The sequence below is a fragment of the Geotrypetes seraphini genome, chromosome 2 (genome assembly GCF_902459505.1).
Source record: "Geotrypetes seraphini chromosome 2, aGeoSer1.1, whole genome shotgun sequence".
Lineage (NCBI taxonomy): Eukaryota > Metazoa > Chordata > Amphibia > Gymnophiona > Dermophiidae > Geotrypetes > Geotrypetes seraphini.
Window position 1 is genome coordinate 339,445,290 of NC_047085.1, and position 20,073 is coordinate 339,465,362.

Below are 20,073 nucleotides of genomic sequence, written 5' to 3' on the forward strand. Positions count from 1 at the left end.
CCCGCGATCCAGCTTCCCCCCCCCCGAACCGGCATCCCCCCCTCGCGTTGCCCCCCTCGTATATCAAAGCAAGTTTCCCCATAGGAAGTAAGGGAAACTGTTTTGATTGGTTCCACCTCCTCCTCCCCCCCCACAAGGCTACCGGAGCTGCTCCATTCTCTTCCCCTTGAGGAATCCGACGCTGTTCCAAACCCCTCCTCACGATCCAGCTTCCCCCCCCGCTCGCGTTGCCCCCCCCTCCACCGCGATCCTACTTTCCCCCCTCCCAAGCAGTCAATGATACCCTTTACCCGACTTGGCACCATTGCCGGTGCCCGAAGATCCTCCCTCCTCCCGCGCCAGAAGAGGGAGGATCTTCAGGCACCGGTACTGGTGCCAAGTCAGGTAAAGGGTGTCATTGACTGCTCAGGGGGTAGGGGGGGGAGTAGGATCACAGTGGAGGGGGGGGGCAACGTGAGCGGGGGAGGGATGCCGGATTGCAGGGGGGGGGCACTTGTACAGCGAGGCATGCTCGGTTTACGAGGCACCAAGTTTGCAAATGTTTTGCTCATCTTGCAATACACTCGCAAACTGGTGCACTCGTAAACTGAGGAACCACTGTAGAATGTTAGGAATTATCAGGAAAGGAATGGAAAACAAAGGTGAAAATGTTCTTGTTCGACGATGCTCGTGGCCTTCTCTCTGCCGGGCTCCTCCTTAAATCGCAACTTCCTTTGCAAAAAAGGGAGGTTGCATCATAAGGAGGAGCCCGGAGCGGCGAGGGCTGCGAGCACCGTCCAGCGGCCCTGTGTAGGGATCGGCTTGCTCTGCGGGGTGTGTGCCAGCAGCAGGGAGGGAGGGAAGCCGGCTGGAGCTGCCAGGGCCCCGAGCATGGGGGATGGGTGGGCTGGAGCTGCCGAACACGCGCTGGTGGGACATTGATGGGTGGGGTTCCCCACGGAGACAAACATTTTCACCGCTTGGCAGAGCGGCGAAAAGGTTAGCCCCCATACCAGTAGTGAACAGATATTGATTTTACTCGTTCCTGTGGTTACACGCGGAAACAGGTCACCGTGTCATTCTCTAGTTTTCATATCATCCCTGCAGTATGCAGCCTGCTCAGGGCTGCCTGTGTAGGGGATGAAAGGTGAAATTTGATATGCACTGTGGCTTGAAAGTACAATGCTGGGAGGAGGTGGGTGGGTGAGTTGGGAGCTGGTGAGAAATTGTGCCGCAGGATTCTGCTGGCTAGGGCAGAGCCTTTGGCCCCCTCCAAACAAAATAGTGTTCCACTGCCTATGCCAAGTGGACGTAACGGTCTACGGCCCAGAAATATCAAAGACAAAAGACGAGCTAATTCAATCATTAATTTATAATATGTATAACTAATAGGCAGACTGGATGGACTGTTCAGGTCTTTATCTGCCGGCATTTGCTATGTATGTTATAATGTGTACTTCGTGTTAGTATGGTACGGTCACAACTTGAATTGTGTGTGCATTTCTGGTCGCCATATCTCATAAAAGATATAGTGGAATTAGAAAAGGAACAGAGAAGGGCGATGAAAATGATAAAAGGTTTGGAACGCCTTCCCTATAAGGAAAGGCTAAATCAGCTAGGGCTCTTCAGCTTGGAGAAGAGATGGCTCAGGGGTGATTTTTTATTTTTTTTTTTTTAAATCTTTATTCCTTTTTATTTCTTTCAACAAGTGTACAGTATTATTACAATTAATTTACTTAACACACTTGGCATTCTTAAACAATATTATTATACATGTTTTTATTCCCTCCCCCACCTCCCACCCTTTTCCATATCAATAAAATATTCCTTACAAATTTATATATAATTATATATCCCTTTTTGATAATACAATTAATCTGACATGAAATCTGTCCCTCCCCCCATCCTTCTTCCTCAAACACTTTAAACATTTTATTATACCAGTAATGCACAACAATAAATATCCCATCCTATTACATATATCTCCTTATTTTTCATAACAACATACAGTGGTGCCTCACACAACGAACTTAATCCGTTCCAGGAGCAAGTTTGTTATGTGAAACGTTCGTTGTGTGAAACGCGTTTTCCCATAAGAATACATTTAAAACACAATAATTCGTTCTGCAGCCCTGTTTTCCCATAAGAATACATTTAAAACACAATAATTCGTTCTGCAGCCCTACATTTCCCTCCCTCCACCTCACCTTGTATGCGGAGTCTGCCGGCCCTCTCCCTCACCCAGCCGCACGCTTCCAGAAAGCTGTGCACGCGCAGCTGCTGGAGTTGGTCAATGTTCTACTCTCCTGCAACTTCCGGTTTCCGGTTGCGTCAGAGGAGAAGATTGAGCAACAGAGCATGCGCGCGTGCGCTGCTCCCTGAAAGCGTGCGGCTGGCCGAGAAAGAGGGCCGGAGAACTCGGCATCCAGGGTAAGGTGGAGGGAGATGATGGAACAGTATTTCATGGTACAGTATTACTATTTGTTAAAAAGGAAATAATCTTTTGATGTTTTCTGGATTTTTTTTCGTTAGCTTAAACATGGCTTAACTTGCTGTAAATGGGTCAGGTCTCGTAAGATAGGACCAGAGAATCGGGTCTGGGTAAAACCAGGATTTGCAGGATCTCCAGGATCCTCATGGACTTGTATTGAGATCCTGGTAATATTGCAGGATTTCACGAATTTTCCAGGACCCTGGTCCACCTTAACAGCAGACCTCCTCTTTTTTTGATTGCCACAGCTGCTGCTCTGCATTTACTGGAGTCCCCTACACGCCGTCTTCTCCTTCTCTGCATGGGTGCTGCTGTTCCCGGCTTCGGCGAGAGTAGTTCCGCCCCCCCCCCCCCGGGCCCCTCGGGCGACTTCGTTGTGTGAAACGAAGTTCGTTGTGGGGAGCACGACAAAAAGTTCGTTGTGCGCAGCGTTCGCTGTGCGAGGCGTCCGTTATGCGAGGCACCACTGTATTTCCAATATTTTTCCCTCCCTATCCCTCCCATCCCATCCCATTTCTATATATTATCCCCTAAGGAATACTGAGTGGAGTGGAAAGGGTAGAGGTGAATCACTTGTTTACTCTTTCCAAAAAGACTAGGGGACATGCGATGAAGCTACTAAGTAGTAGATTTAAAACAAACTGAAGAAAATATTTCTTCACACAACATGCAATTAAACTCTGGAATTCATTGGCAGAGAATGTGGTGAAATCAGCTTAGCAGGGTTAAAAAAGGTTTGGATAAATTCCTAAAAGGGAAGTCCATAGGCTACTATTGAGTTGGTTTGGGGAAATCCACTGCTCATTTTTAGGATAAGCAGCATAAAATTTGTTTTACTATTTGGGATCTAGCTTGGTACTTAGGACCTGGATTGGCCACTGCTGGAAACAGGTTACTGGGCTTAATGGAACCTTCGGTCTGTCCTAGTATGGCAATTCTTATGGTCTTATGTTCCATTAAATGCCATTTTAGTGTGCACATTTAATTTTGAGCAATATGCAATTTAAAATATTTTTGCGTGAGTTTTAGTGACTAGGCACTTTGATCAAACCTGTTCCTAGTGCTATTAAGAGTTCTCAAGTTTTTCAAGTTTTATTTAAAATTTGATTTACATGCTTATCAAATATTTCTAAGCGAATTACAAATCTAAAATGGGGGGGGGACAGTAACATGCATAGACATTCAAAACATAGAAATTCAAACAGAAATACAAAACTGGACTGGCGCAAAAAGGGAGAGGGGAATTAGTACATAAGTAATAGTGAAAAAAGGAACATATAAAGGTTAAGCGCACAGATTTCACCACTGGAAATCTGCTCATCTCTTTCATGTCTCAGTTTTACATGTCACACTTCTTGTAAAATGCAGCACAACTCTTCCAAAATGATTGGAGTAATAAACAGCAGAAATTACACCTCCCTGGATACAATAAAGGAGCTTGCTCAATACTGGGGATGCTCGACACCCACTACACCCATAGAGCTGGTATTTATGCTACATTGGCTGTCTTTTCTGAGAACCACAGAAAGGGAGGGGAGCAAGGGGAAGAATCACAAGAGGAAAATGAAAGATATTTGGCTCTGAAAGAAAAAAGATAATTATATGGGTAAACAATTAGCTCTGGTTAGAGCTAGTTTCTGTAATTAGTGCTGTTGAAAGCTAGTATAATAAAACATTTTCTTCCCTTGCTATCACCCAACTACAAATCTAACTGATCTCCTATGAAATTATCAAAAGGATAGTGTGCGAGTAACATGTCATTGCACAACTGTGATCAACAGACTACAAACTACATTATTGTTAGAGGCTCTTTAGAAAATAAGAAGCCATTCCCACATATTGTTTAAAACATTAAACAAAAAGAAATCTATTTGGCATTTCCAGTTTTCATGTCAGGATGTGGTAAATCTCAGATAATCAATTACATCCTGTCGCTTTACTAGAATATAACTGGAGGGGGCTCATCAATCTGCCATCCATATGGTAGAATAGCTGGTTTCAAACAGCCAGAGCACATTGATTATTTCAAACATGTGCATTTCAACTTTACATTTCATCTTCTGACTCGTGGCTTTTTTTTTAAGGAGAGCAGCTTTGCATATTTCACAGCCACTGGTTCAAGAAGCCTATGGACTTAGGTAGCTTTTTCCCAAAAGGAAATGGAAGTAGAAAGAAACAAATAATAGGTGAAAAGACAGGAGAAGAAGAAGGAAACAAAGCAAAGAAGAGAGGAGAGAGAAAGAATCAGAGGAAAACCATGAAAAAAATACAGTATGAAAGGAGCAGCAAGATAAGCAAGTAAAGGTGGTTATGGCACAGGGCTAAAGATCTTGAAAAGTCAAATGAAATGTTTTGAAAATCCTACGATGTTTTATCATCAGTCTCATCACTTTAAAAACAGAGTTAAAAAAAAAAAAGCCATTCTAGGGTTCCACAAAGCACAGCATCTGTTCCAAATTAAGAACAAAGATCAGAGGCAGAGCAATGAAAGGCCTCATACATGAAACACATCATAATACCGTGCTATTTCCCTTTAGAACATTCAGGGACTGCATTGCACCATGGGAGCATACCAAATGATAGCAAGAAAAATGAACCTATTGTTTTGTCAAACAGAGGCATGTGCAAGGATGGAAAAAAGTTGATCCCTACAATAAACCACTTTCCCACTTGTTGTTTTGATCATGCACTGTTCTGTGAAATAAGGATAGTATGCAAATGGTTTAACCATATATAGGTCAGGGAGGTAGAAGAGATCACAATAGCGATGACTAACTCCTTACTTTGCATGTAATGATACATAAGAGCACATCCTCCTCCACACACCACTCCCAGATAAATAGCCATTTGCTGCAAGCCTTTTAATGAAGCTGGCATCTTTCTATCTTCTAAAAATACAAAATATGAAAGACGTTAAAATTTAACCACAACACACCAACTATATAGGGAGAGAGATGGAGACATATAGAAGCAAAGAGTTTTCAATACATTTCTGGATATTCAATGCTGGTTTTTACTAAACGGTGCTAGAGGTTTTTAGCACGAGCCAGCAAGGTAAATGCTCCAACGCTCAAAGGCATTCCTAAAAACCTCTAGTACCCTTTAGTAAAAGGAGCCCTTAATTTTTTCATTCACTTTAATTTTTTTTTTCCCAATTCATTTACACATTCATTAAAAAAAAAAAAACAACAATTGTTAACATCCACACAAATCACTTGCTTTGCATGTATTACAATATTTAAGGCATGCATAAAAAATGCATATTCCTAATACACATATACCTAGATATTTTTTTTTAATTCCATATGTGGTCTCAATATCCCTCATAGAAAACCTTTTCTTTTAGGGAGAGAGATGACAGGAAGACACCCACCAAATGAAAAACAAAATTCATATCTAGATGAGTTTCTCATTAAATTATAAATGAATATTTTTTGTAGACAGACCACACAACAAAGTCTCTCTGTGAACTACAACCTCTTCATGGTACAGTTTTGTCTATTCAAAACAAACAGACTGGTAGCAGCCTATGGCTTGGTTATAATGTGGACCTGTTTATATATGTTTAAGTAGCAGATACTGATATTTGCATTGGCCCGAGAGAACGTAAAAATTGCCGCTGCTGGGTCAGACCAGTGGTCCATCGTGCCCAGCAGTCCGCACATGCAGCGGCCCTTGGTTTAAAGACCAGTGTCCTAACCGAGCCTAGCTTTACCTGCATACTTTCTGGTTCAGCAGGAGCTTGTCTAACTTGTCTTGAATCCCTATAACAGCCTCCGGAAGAGCATTCCAGTTTTCTACCACTCTCTGGGTGAAGAAGAACTTCCTTACGTTTGTACGGAATCTATCCCCTTTTAACTTTAGAGAGTTCCCTCTCATTCTCTCTACCTTAGAGAGGGTGAACAACCTGTCTCTGTCAACTAAGTCTATTCCCTTCATTATCTTGAATGTTTCAATCATGTCCCCTCTCAGTCTCCGCTTTTCAAGGGAGAAGAGGCCCAGTTTCTCTAATCTCTCACTGTATGGCAACTCCTCCAGCCCTTTAACCATTTTAGTCGCTCTTCTCTGGATCCTTTTGAGTAGTACCGTGTCCTTCTTCATGTACGGCAACCAGTGCTGGACGCAGTATTCCAGGTGGGGGCGAACCATGGCCCGGTATAGCGGCATGATAACCTTCTCCGATCTGCTTGTAATCCCCTTCTTAATCATTCCTAGCATTCTGTTCGCCCTTTTCGCTGCCACCGCGCATTGCGCTGACGGCTTCATCGGCTTGTCGACCAGTACTCCCAGGTCTCTTTCCTGGGGGGTCTCTCCAAGTACCACACCAGACATCCTGTATTTGTGAATAAGATTTTTGTTACCGCCACACCAACATCTGTCAGGTATGTGCATAAAGTATGGTATTTTATAATATGCCATCCAAACTTCAACATACCTTCATTCAAAATATGTACTTTAGTGTCAGTTCGCATTTTGTCAGAGGTCATTTACAGTTTATTTTTTTTATTTGATATACCATTATATACTGATATAGTGGTTTACAATGGCCATAATTAACAAAAATTAGAAAACACGAGAGAAATAGAAAGGAGAAAGTTACAATCCATTTTTTTTAGTGGAAGAGATGGCAAAATGAAGCATAGGTCATATGCTCCAGGTCACTAGCATTTTCTGCTAGTCTTCAGCAACTTCTATCCATTGTAAGATAGCCCAAAGGCATCCTTGAATAGAAAGGCTTTCAATCCTTTCTTGAAAGCTTGATGGAATATTTCCATCCTCAAACACTGTGCTATATTATTCCAAAGCAATGGACCCACTACACTAAAAATAGAATTGTAAACATATATGACAAAAGGAAGGAATTACCAATAGATTTTATTGGGATAAGTAGAATGCTCATGATAGCGATTACGGAATGAAAAATCTGGATAATGCTCAAGGGGCTACTGAATGAAGGATTTTGTGTACAAGTGTTAAAATTTTGTAAGTGATTCTATGGGAGACAAGGAACCAATGTGACCACATTCATAAAAAATGCATACTGGGACAGACCAAAGGTCCATCAAGCCCAGTATCCTGTTAACAACAGTGGCCAACCCAGGTCCCAAACACTGATTAATATACCCCAAAAAGGGTACATACTATATCACTTCAAGCACACACACCCTTATAAAAGTACCCTGTAGCTGTCTCGGCTGTGTACATCTGATATGTGCTATACAAATCATACTATAGGAAATATTCTGGGTACAAGAAGTGGGCACAAATTATGTACATTATATTTTCAGGCCAAGAGGACTTCAGCAATGTTGCAGCCAAATACTGTAATTCACTCGATCCTCAGTTGGCTCCTCCTTCATGCATTATGAATGTTATATGCATGAGCCAATATAGTCATTGGATCTTTTTCTTTCTTTATATATATATATATATTTTTTTTTCTATTTTTATATAAATATGTGAATAAATAGAAGCTTTATATCTAATCCCTTATCTTGATAAAGCCATTAGCTGTTCAAACTATTAGGGCTTAAATGGAGCCTTGATTTTTCCCACCTCACCACTGAAACAACACATCCCTAGACCTCTGGCCAATTATAAATTTTACTCTGTCCAGTTTTATTATATACACAACCAATATATGAGTGCACATATTTTTAAGTACCTCATCACAAGTCTGGAGCTTTTTATTTCAGTGCCACAGCACTACCTACTGGACTGACTCCTTTACCCCTGAGGCGGGCCAAAACACCTGGCCTGGAGGCCGAAACATGGACCACGTCGGGTCAAAATGAAAAAATACATTACATACATGTACTTTTGAAGGACATTATATTTCCGTACCTATATATTTATTAAATATTTATTTGTGCTTACAATCAATAAAGTTGATTGTTCCCAAGACTGATGTGTACAGTCCCATTCCCCTCTTGTTTCTTGTTTAGTGTGTGGCCAACATGGCATGAGAGTTTTCCAAGAGGTGTGAGAGATGTGCAGAGGAGACCCAGGATTATAAATATACTAATATGGGAATATTATTATATGCTAAATACTATACTAATATGCTAATATTTTACACTGGTTTTGGGCTAAGAGTTTGACATGTTTCGACTGGATGTATAAAGTTTATGATAAAGGGCTCCTTTTACGAAGGCGCGCCAGGGCCTTAATGCGCGGAATAGTGCGTGCTAAAATGCCATGCCAGCTATAGCGCGCAGATCCGGTGCCTGCGCTAAAAATGCTAGCGCACTTTCATAAAAGGAGCCCAAAGTTATTTATGCAGGATTTGAATATTTTAATGCAGCTTGTCCGTAACATGTCCAGTTACCATTTTTGTATTTTATGCTTCTGTTATTTTTGTACTTTTTTTCTTTTGACTAAACCAATAAACTATTTGAACAGGTATGAATCCTTTGAAATTCTGCAGCTATTTTACTTTATTCTTATGGTCCATTTGCCTGATTCTTATTGTATACCAAAGGGGTCCAGAATGTCCGCCTGTCTAATGGCAAAAATTTAACTACATGGGATGTGGGGAAAAGAGATATTAAAAAGACACACAGGCCCTGATTCTATAAGCGCCTGCCCATATACAGGCATGAGGTTATGAAAGAAAAACTAGTTTGCACCCCATGCAGATATGACAAAAATGTTAATGATATTGCATGCAGATATTTTAATGGCTACAGCCACTTGTTAACACAGTTTAGTAAACATGCCCTTGTGTCATTAATCTGGTTCTCCTTCCCAGCTAAACTTAACTGGTTAACATTGTAAATTAGTGCTAACTAGCTAAATCTTCCTTAAAAATAAAGCAAACAGAAATATTAACCCAAGTCAATGGTCCTCCCTCTCAGCCCTCAAAAAATGTTTTGAAAGGCACCATCAGCTTCCTGTGAACCCTCTATAAACCTTAGAATTTAAAAAGGCCCAGTTCTACCTGTCCCTTTCCTCTTTCAGAATATCATCAACTTATCAGCAAGACCTAACCAAGAACCCAGTCCCTGCTGGCTTCTACCGCCCAGTACATCATCAGCTTGCAACTTGATAGTGCAACCGCCCAATCGTATTGTCTCCCTGTCTGGCCCTATTCTCACCACTCCTAAGCCTCCAAATTCACCCTAAGTGCTTAGGGTGGAGAACTCAATTATCCCTTCTGCTGGCTCGAGTTCCAGCATTTCAAGTCTAGCCAGCTCATCAAGATGCTTTTACGAGTGGCGAGTTTGGGGTTTAGGAAAGGTAAGCTGGACGTCTGGAAGGAAGATTAGGTCTCTGGCAAGGTTTGCTGAAAAGCTGACAAGTTGATGAAGTGCCATGAGTGAGGCAGAGCAAATAATGTACCAGTTACATTTTCTTTTAATATTGAGAGTGTATCAGATGGGAAGGAGACAGAGTAGGATCACAGGCTCATTAAATTCTGAGTTCTCCCTGACATAGCCTCTTAGTGGGTAAAACATAGCTATGTTTGAGATTGTTTCATCCAACTGTCAGTGTCAGAGGTAGCTGCTTTGGGTCCACAGGAAGTTAAGTACAATGGATAGTTTCACCTAATCCAGGGGTGTCCAATGTCGGTCCTCGAGGGCCGCAATCCAGTCGGGTTTTCAGGATTTCCCCAATGAATATGTATGAGATCTATTAGCATACAATGAAAGCAATGCATGCAAATAGATCTCATGCATATTCATTGGGGAAATCCTGAAAACCCGACTGGATTGCGGCCCTCGAGGACCAACATTGGACACCCCTGACCTAATCGTTCACAGCAGACATCAGTGCTTTGAGCTGTCATTGTGGTAGCATTGCAATCTAAGTACATATTTTTCTGGAAAACAAATGTTTGATTATCTTTAATGACTGGAATTTCAAACACCTGTGTATTTTATTGATTACTATTCATACTTTTATTTTCTTTAAGAGTTTTTTTGTTTGTTTTGTTTAGGTGTGGGCTAAGAGGGCATTCTGTTCCAATGATTCCCAGTCCTATATATAAGCACAGCTTTTTCCTCTGTAGTTTCTTTTTTTTCTTTTTTTTAGTGTATTTTGAATTTGCTGTATCAATTTTTTGAGCCTATGATTTCAGTTTTGTCTCTTTCCCCCTCTTTTACGAACGCATAGCGCAGGTTTTAGCACTGGCAGCGGCGGTAACTGCTCCGACGCTCATAAAATTCCTATAAGCGTCGGAGCAGTTACCGCCGCTGCCGGCGCTAAAACCCACACTATGCGTTTATAAAAGAGGGGGAAAGAGACAAAACTGAAATCATAGGCTCAAAAAGCAATTTCTGCATTTAGACTTATTGTTCAATCGTTAGTAGTGAGTCTTCTGGACTATTGTAATATTGCTTATTTAACTATAATTGATCCAGAATACTGCAGTAAGACTGATTTATGGTTTAAAGAAATATGATCATGCAACCTCTTTCTACCAGGAGTTGCACTCGCTCCCCATGGAGACATGCATTATCTTTAAACTGGGTTGCTAATGTTCCAAAGTCATTTATGGCCAAGCCCCACTTTATTTAGCTGACAGATTTTCGATTGCATCCCATAAGAATATTAGAAAATCACATGCTCTGTTTGTATTTCCCTCTGTTAAAGGCTGCAAAGGCAAGAAATACCATGATCATCTGCTTTCATTTCAAGCAGCTTTTCATAACAAAGACTTTTGTTCACTATTACTTCTCACTCTTATGAACACTTTAGAAAACAATTGAAGTCTTATCTTTTCCCTAAGTACTTGACTGAGTAGTTATCTATGGCCCTTTTTTGTAGATTATGTAATTTTTGTAAATCCTTTTCAACTTATGGTTATGCGGTATAGAAATATAATGTTATGTTATGTGGTGAAGCAGTTAGCTTAGAAGGGTTTTAAAAAGGTTTGGATAATTTCCTTTAAAAAAAGTCCATAAGCTATTATTAAGATGGACTTGGGGAAATCCACTGCTCTTTCCTAGAGTAAGAAGCATAAAATCTGTTTTTGTCCTTGGGATCCTGGGCTGGCCACTGTTGGAAACAGGATACTGGGCTTGGTGGACCTTCTGTCTGTCCCAGTATGGCAATTCTTATGTTCTTAACTTCTAGCTGCATCTGAGGAGGATAATTTTAAAGCAGGGCGCTTCACCTGGGTAAATACTGTACCAACAAGAAGTGGTATATTAAAAAAGCATTTATTATAATCACATTTAATTGATAATAACACACTAATTAAATATGCAGCATTGGATATAACTAAAAAGCTTTTAACACATTTGCTTTATAACAGGAGTGTCCAACTTCAGCCCTCACCAGGTCAGATTTTCAGGATTTCCATAATGAATATGTATGAGATCTATTTGGAAGCAGTGCATGCAAATAGGTCTCTTGCGTGTTAATAGGGGAAATCCTGAAAATCTGACTGGACTGTGGCTCTCAAGGATGGAGTTTGGACACCCTCTTTTATAACAAAAAGCTTGGTGCATCTGGTCCCTTAACCTCACTTAGAGCAGTGGTTCCCAGCCCTGTCCTGGAAGACCACTAGCCAGTCGGGTTTTGGGGATAGCCCTAATGAATATGCATGAGAAAGATTTGCATATAATGGAAGTGACAGGCATGCAAATCTGCCCCATTCATATTCATTAGGGCTTTCCTGAAAAACTTGGCTGGCTGATGGTCCTCCAGGACAGGTTTGGGAACCACTGACTTAGAGGGATTATTCGATATGTCATCAGCTTATACTTTTGGATGTGTGTAGAAACATGATGACAGATAAAGACTAAATGGCCCGTCTAGTATGCCATAATGTAATGTCTTAAGGACATGCATGCACACATCCAATGTATGTAATTATTTAATTATCTGGGCTTTTCCTTCAGCCCTTCTACATAATCCCTTAATATTTTGTTCTTAGTTCTCCCATCCTCTTGCTCTGGAGACTCTTTGTCTCATCTGCAGTCCACTTGAGAAATACAGAGCGCAGAAATAGCTGAAATTTTTACTGTTCACAAGATGTGAAGTCATTCAAGGGAGAGAAATAAAAACTCCTCATAACAAGCAGCCGGCCAAGTAGAAATTACAAGGTCTACTTACTTGTAGACCGTTCGGAGCTACTGGGAGAACGGGATATAAATCTAAATAAATAAATAAATAAAAATAAATAAATACTATCTTATAAAAACAATAATTAGCGCTATTAGTCACACACATTATAATGACAATTTGCATTAAGAGTGCCTTTCCTTCAAATAGGACGCCCCTTGGCCTGTGCCAATTCTGTTCGGTCTGCTTCTATCTTGATGTTTCATCTTGGATGACGGTCCTTTCTGCTTTAGTCATCTCTCGGCTTAACTACTGCAATGTAATACATGCTGAGCTGCCATGAATGGGCAGACTGGATAGGCCATGTGGTTTTTATCTGCCTTCATTTGTCTATGTTTCTATGTAAGCGTATTCAGACTATCCAGAAAACAGCAACAAGATTTGATCACGTTACACCATTTCGCACGAATCATCATTACTGGCTACCAATACTTCGCATTCAATGTAAAATCCTCACTATGATTCAAAGATCTTCTATTCTAGTATCGCCACTTGACTCTCTTTGTCCATTTTCCTCACACGTCTGCTAGAACCCTTCATTCACTCCATGATGGTCGTCTCGATCTCTCGCATGCCCAGCTTGACTCAATGCATCAGAGTGCTTTCTACTGTGCTGGCTCTCTTCTCTGGAGCTCACTCCCCACCCCACCCTCACTCCACACTGAACTTTCTTTTCCCAAATTCAAAGCGGCACATAAAACCCAGCTCTTGAAACTAGTCTTTGGCAAGTAGCACAGTCCAGAGCGGATATAATGATGTGATGCTCTCTCACTTACATTTATACTATTTCCTCAATATCTCTACTCTTTATTCTCCTCCGGTTCTCTTTTTCTTTGTCCTTTTTTTTAATGGAGTTCATTTGTGTTACTATTTTTAACTGTAAACTGCTTTGCTGTCCCATATAGAGACAGTGTATCACATAAAATATAGCATAAACTATAAATAATCATAACACTTCAGAAAGGTATCGCTGTTATTTCCAAAACAGTAAGGAAAAAGAAATCTATCCCACTTTACAAAGAATTCTCCTCAAGAATCAGGTCATATTTCTTCCAGTTTTCAGTTCTACTCTGTAGGAAATAACAGGATCATATAATAAAGAAAAGATGCGAGATGTTGCTTATCCATGTTTGCATTGCTCACAGACGAGAAATCAGGCGCATTAGTTAAGGCACAATTAACCTGATGAAATTGTTGCTCAACAGGGTGCAGTTACAGAAATAAAGGAAACACAGAACTTGATGGACGACTGCAAAAAAGAAAGGATTCATTTTGTCTTCCGACACGCTTCTGGACTGAATCAATTAGGCAGACATATTTGGCCTTCTCTGGGAGTGTTTCAGTCTGGGAGAATAAATTATTTGCTGACAAACAGAAAAAAATCATGCCAAAATACTTTCGGCAACAAACATCCCACATAGGGAATGTAACACATGGAATCCCACACAGGAAATGTAACACATACCTTTCAGTCACTTTTTTTAAGAACAGAGTTCTTGCTCTAGGAGATGATATACTGGAAGAAGTATGACCTAAAATGTAAAAAATAAGAATTTTAGTTGCTACTAATACAATTTGACAAAAGAATAATTTGCTGTTTTAATCCTCTCTCAATGGTTCTTAAATTACTACATATTTTTCTGAAAGGAGTGTATGGGTCAGTGTTTTAGAACAAGTACTGGCTGGGTCAGCTAAGGGAGACAAGAAATCTTCGGTCTAACACTCAGAAGCTTAGAAGGGCATAATCAAAACATACGTCTAAGTCCAATTTGGCCGTAGGGCGCTAGTCGCCCAAAGTCGTCAGGGCACAAATGTCCATTCTCAAAAATATGTCTAAAAAGTATACTTTTTTTGGAAATCGCCCATCTGTACATCTAGGTGTTTGATCATCCAGTCTACCAGTACGTCTCTCTTTATACCACATTCTCATCCAAATATTCATCCAAGTCCCAAACACCCAGAAACAAGACCTTTTGGCCGTGGGAGGGCCAGCACTGTGATGGAATGGGCCACCCAGACATGGCAACAGAACAGTGGGGCACCTTACAGGGAACTGCTTTGAACTTCACAAAAGGGTGCCACATAAACATCTCACCAGAACTCCCATATAAGGCATGTTGAGCCCCCCCCCCAACCCACTATAACAGTGGTCTCAAATTCAAACCCTTTGCAGGGCACATTTTGGATTTGTAGGTACTTGGAGGGCCGCAGAAAAATAGTTAATGTCTTATTAAGGAAATGACAATTTTGCATGTGGTAAAACTCTTTATAGTTTATACATCTTTCCTTTTGGCTAACAATAATATTGTAATTTATAGAAACTGTTTTATTTACTTTTGAGATTATGATAAACATACTGAGGGCCTCAAAATAGGATCTGGCGGGCCGCATTGTGGCCCCTGGGCCACGAGTTTGAGACCACTGCACTATATCCACCTGTCTACAACCCTAATAGCCCTTATGACTGCAGGTGGCACCTATATGGCAGTACAGTAGGGTTTTGGAGTTTTTTGGTGGGCTCACATTTAGTGGGCTCACATGTAGTGGTTAGGGTGGCTTATGGGCCTGGGTCCTCCTCTCTATGGTTCACTAGTCCACCCCCAAGACTACTCTTAAGCCACCTCTGTGCAGCTATTCTAGGCTTTCCTATGTCAAGTGCTGATGTCCCGGAGGCAGGTATGCACATTTTTATTCTGAACTTTGTGGGGGTGCAATGGGGTCAGTGAACACAGGGGGAGTATAAAGGTGTCTTTGTCTCTGCCGTGATTATCCCCTCCGTCATACAATCCCCTGAGTCATGGTTGGAATTGGGTCCCGTTTGAGCAATTAGCCCTGTATTTTAAACTGGGCTCCCTATTGGTGTGGGAGGTAGCTGTGACTTGCCCTAATTTAGGGCTGATGTCATTGGAGGTTTTTCTACTTCAGGGTGTTAGTGAACGCCGTAGCCATTTTAACACACCAGCGGCAATGTGAACCAAGTAGCAACTATGAACTAAGGTATGGGCTCCTGAGAAGGAGTGTCTTCTCCTGTTGCTATACTGTAATTTATGAATTGGTAATGGAAGGCAATGCTAATCTAATCTAATCTAAATCTTGGGTTTATATACCGCATCATCTCCACAGGTGGAGCTCGACACGGTTTACATGGATAGGAAGCAACGGAACTCCAGTGGGTTTATAAAAGTAAGTAAGAGAGAGGTTAGGTGTGATAATAATAGGGAGGGACGGGTTAGTTTTGGAGAAGAGCCAAGTCTTCAGAAGCTTACGGAATGGTAGAAGGGGGCTCAAGTTGCGGGCTCAAGTTGCTTTATATTTATATACTTTTTTTGTAGACTCCCCCATCCTTGATGAAGCAAATGCGAAACGCGTCGGCAAGGGGATATTAACTAAACATTAAAGATAAGCTTTGCTTTACATAAATCAATTTCATACGAAGTACATTGAAAGCATATTTATTGAAAACAGAGTATAAAAAAGATAAAAGAAAAATAGAAAAAATCATGCCCAATAATTCTCCCTCCATCATCTCTCTCCAGCACCATGCCACATCTCTCCCTCCAGAGAGAGATGAGAGGGAAATATGTTGGATGTGGTGGTGGAGAGGGAACAGGGGACAGATAGAGTGTGGATCATCAAAACGCTTTAAATCATCAAAACGCTTTAAATGCTAGTCTGGGAGTAATGAGGATCTCTACCACCGTAAGTTATGTTACTTAGGTGGATGTCTGAAAATCCCTAAGATGCCTGTGCATTGATGCGTATATAGAGATATATCTTATTTATAATATCATTATACCACCACCTGAGGAAGTAGTTGGACATTTGTATCTAGGGGCAAAACAACTCTCAAAAATGTAATAGAATAAAGATCAAATTTGTCAGGGGGGGGGGAGAAGCTGGAAATCAGGAGAAAAGAGATGAGTTTGAAAATGGGTAAACCCAAACCAGTGGTTCCAGAGAAATAAAGGGGCCCTTTTACTACAACTTAGTGCACGCTAATTGGCATTAGCGTGTGCCAAATGCCACGTGGTCTATAGGCATAAAATAGAAGGTGCGGTATTTACCGCATATTCAGTATCTGTTAGCAGACACTAAGCTTTAGTAAAAGGGTCCTAACCCCCTTCCCCCCTCCCCCCAAAAATACCCTTACATTTCTTTGTGGGAGGCAGTTGCAGAAACTGCAACATAGAACCGATATATTTATTTATTATTTATTTTAGGTATTTATATACCACCTATCAAATTTATCTAAGCAGTTGACAGTCAGGTCCTGAAGCATTTTCCCCATTTGTCCAGGCGGGCTCACAATCTGTCTAACATACCTGGAGTAATGGAGGATTCAGTGACTTGCCCAGGGTCACATGGAACAGCGTGGAATCTGAACCCACAAATTCAGGATGCTGTAGCTCTAACCACTATGCCACGTCTTCCTTAAAAGGAGCAGCGGGTTCATTTCCTCTTTTCTTTTGTCTCCCAGTCACAGATACAATATATACAGGCATGTGAGATCTCTTAGGGAGAGGAAGTGATAGTGAATGCTGTGGATGGGCCATTTGGCCTTTATCTGCCATCATCATATTTTTAATTTTAAGAGAGCACTTAATATTAAGGAACAAAAATGGATCTTCCATTTAAACTCGATGTCTCCAAGAGGCCTAAATGAAGAACTTGATTGGATGTCCACTTTATAATAATAACCGGCTGTCGATTGCACTAGGAATGTTTCTGCCTCTAGTCTGCTGTGGCTTCAACACATGCATTTTTTTTAGCAATAGCGTCCATTAAAACTGGATGCTAGGTGATGTCATTTCCCTGGTAACCTCAGTGTGAGAATTCTTACCCTATCAGTGATTTGCTCTTTTGGCCTCTCCCCTAGTGAGCAGGAATTTAAGAGGGGATATGATGTCAGACGTCGCTAAAAGGAATTAGAAGACTAACACGATCTCTGAATTACGAATAAAACTGTGCTGTGAAAAACATAAGAAAGCTTGGTGTTAGATCTGCTGCATAGCTCCGTTTAATACTTTAGATAATTTGAATAATATATTTGATCTCAATCTTTCTAGGGTTAGCAGAAAAAAATATATATAATTAAAGGAAAGTTACTAATATCCTCAGTGGGATAAATGACATTTTGCTTATTGATTTTTTATAGAGCCTCGACCCTGATGAAGGCTGATTGAAACGTGATCATGTCAGGAGAGGCAGCTAATAGCTTTATCAAGTGATTAGATATAAAGCTTCTATTTATTCACATATTTCTATAAAAATAGAAAAGAAAAAAATATATATAGAAAGAAAAAGATCCAATGACGATATTGGCTCATGCATATAACATTCATAATGCATGAAGGAGGAGCCAGGTGAGGATCGAGTGAATTACAGTATTTAATTATCAAGAGGTAAATTTGTCTATAAATATTGATACTTCTCCTCTTATGGAATAGCCGGTAAAATACTGATCGTATTTTTAATGACAGATAAAGGCCAAAATAGCCCATCCAGTCTTTCCATCCACTAATTCCACCTCTTTCTAAGAGATCTCACATACTGTCCCATGCTTTCTTGAATTCAGACACAGTCTTTGTCTCTATCACCTCTACTGGGAGCCTATCGCACCTTTCTGTAAAAAAGTATGTTCTTAGAATACTCCTGAGCATATCTTCTTCATCCTATACTCTCTCATTCCAGAGCTTCCTTTTAAATGAAAGAGACTCACCTCATGCGCAATTTATGCCCTTGTAGGTACTTAACATATCTATCATATCTCCCGTCTTTCTATTGAGATCTTTAAGTCTGCCCCCATACGCCTTATGACTAAAGACCACTGATCATTTTTGTAGCCTTCCTCTGGACCGATTCCACCTGTTTTATATCTTTTTGATGGTGGAGTCTCCCAGAATTATACACATATTCTAATGAGGTCTCACCAGAGTCTTATACAGGGGCATCAATACCTCCATTTTCCTAGTGGCCATACCTCTCCCTATGCACTGTAGAATCCTTATTGATTTCACCATCATCTTTTTGACCTATTTGGTCATCTTAAGATCATCAAGTCCTGCTCCTCTTCCATCCACAAAGTTCTTCACCCCCTAAACCAGTGTCTCTCAAACTGTGTGCCACGGCACAGTGGTGTGCCCCGAAGAGATTCCAGGTGTGCCATGAGAGATTCTAGAATTTTACTTTATTTTAAAAAATTTCCTTCATTAGAATAGATGGCATTAATGTCGCATATGCAAGAGTCTGTCAATGTTATAAGCATCTATGGGTGTAAGAATATAACTGCCCAGGCAAGCATCATTCTTTGACGTGATAGGTTCTTGAAAAGTAACGGCAAGTAATTTTAGTTTTAATTTTATTTTTTTATGCAATAGTTGAGCAACAAAGCAATAAAGGCTTTGCTGCCATTTGGACCTTATCTTTGCGAACTTGGATTTTCAGCTTTGACAGAAATTAAATCGTAAAAAAAAAAGAGAACTGTAGATGGTTGATGATGAAATACGTGTTTGCTTGTCTACTATCAAGTCGCTTTTTAAGTTAATTTGCACTCAAAAACAGCACATCCATTGCATTGATTAGCAATTTTGTTCTATCTACTTTAGTTTTACCATTGTTACAATTACCAATACATAGCTTAAAGAATTTTAACTAAATAACTCTCAAATTTAATTTTTTGTTGGTTTTGCAATTTTATAATTTCAATTATAATGTGCCGCGATAAACATTTGCTCCGTTTAGTGTGCCGGAGCAAAAAATGTTTGAAACACTGCCCTAAACTGTACCATTCCCTCAGGATTTTGCAATTCAAATGCATGTCCTTATATTTCTTAGCATTGAATCTGTCAATTTCAGACCATTTCAGCTGTCAAATTTCAGACCATTTTTCAAGCTTCACTAAGTCATTCCTCATGCTAGTCACACTATCAGGCGTGTCTACTATATTGCAGATTTTGGTATCATCCACAAAGGGGCAAGTCTTATCGATAGCCCTTCAGCAATATCGCTTACAAAAAGGTTTAAAAGATACAGGCTCCAAGACCATGAACCTTGAGGTACACTACTGGTAACATCCCTTTCCTCAGAAAGATCTCCATTGACAATCTATCTCTGTTGCCTTCCACTCAACCAGTTCCCTGACCCGGTCCATGCCGAGGGCACTCAGTTTATTTATTAGATGCCTGTGCGGAACACTGTCAAATGCTTTGCTAAAATCTAAATGCACCACATCTAGCGCACGCCCTCTATCCAATTCTCTAGTCACCCAGTCAAAGAAATTGATCAGATTTGTCTGACAAGACCTGCCTCTAGTGAATCCATGTTGCCTCGGGTCTTGTAATCCACTGGATTCCAGAAACTTCACTATTCTCCATTTAAAAAGTGTTTCCATTAATTTACTTACAACAGAAATTAGACTTATCAGCCTGTAGTTCTCTATTTCTTCCTTACTTCTACTTTTTATTGGAGAGGGACCGCATTCGCCCTTCTCCAGTCCTCCAAGTACCACTCCTGACTCTAGAGAACCATTGAAA

The 20,073-nt window shown here is 40.6% G+C and overlaps 1 protein-coding gene across 3 annotated transcripts in view; it reads right to left on the bottom strand.

Annotated features, from left to right (window-relative positions):
- The window catches only part of LOC117353854 (cytochrome c oxidase assembly factor 1 homolog), a 127,554-nt gene that overhangs the window by 14,167 nt on the left and 93,314 nt on the right, over positions 1 to 20,073 (bottom strand). For all 3 annotated transcript variants that reach the window (XM_033930292.1, XM_033930293.1, XM_033930291.1), the window contains exons 3-5: positions 14,007 to 14,073; positions 12,533 to 12,573; positions 5,254 to 5,358 (exon numbers count right to left, since the gene is read on the bottom strand). In XM_033930292.1, the coding sequence (XP_033786183.1) occupies positions 5,254 to 5,358; positions 12,533 to 12,573; positions 14,007 to 14,073 (213 nt within the window). The remainder of the gene's footprint in view (positions 1 to 5,253; positions 5,359 to 12,532; positions 12,574 to 14,006; positions 14,074 to 20,073) is intronic.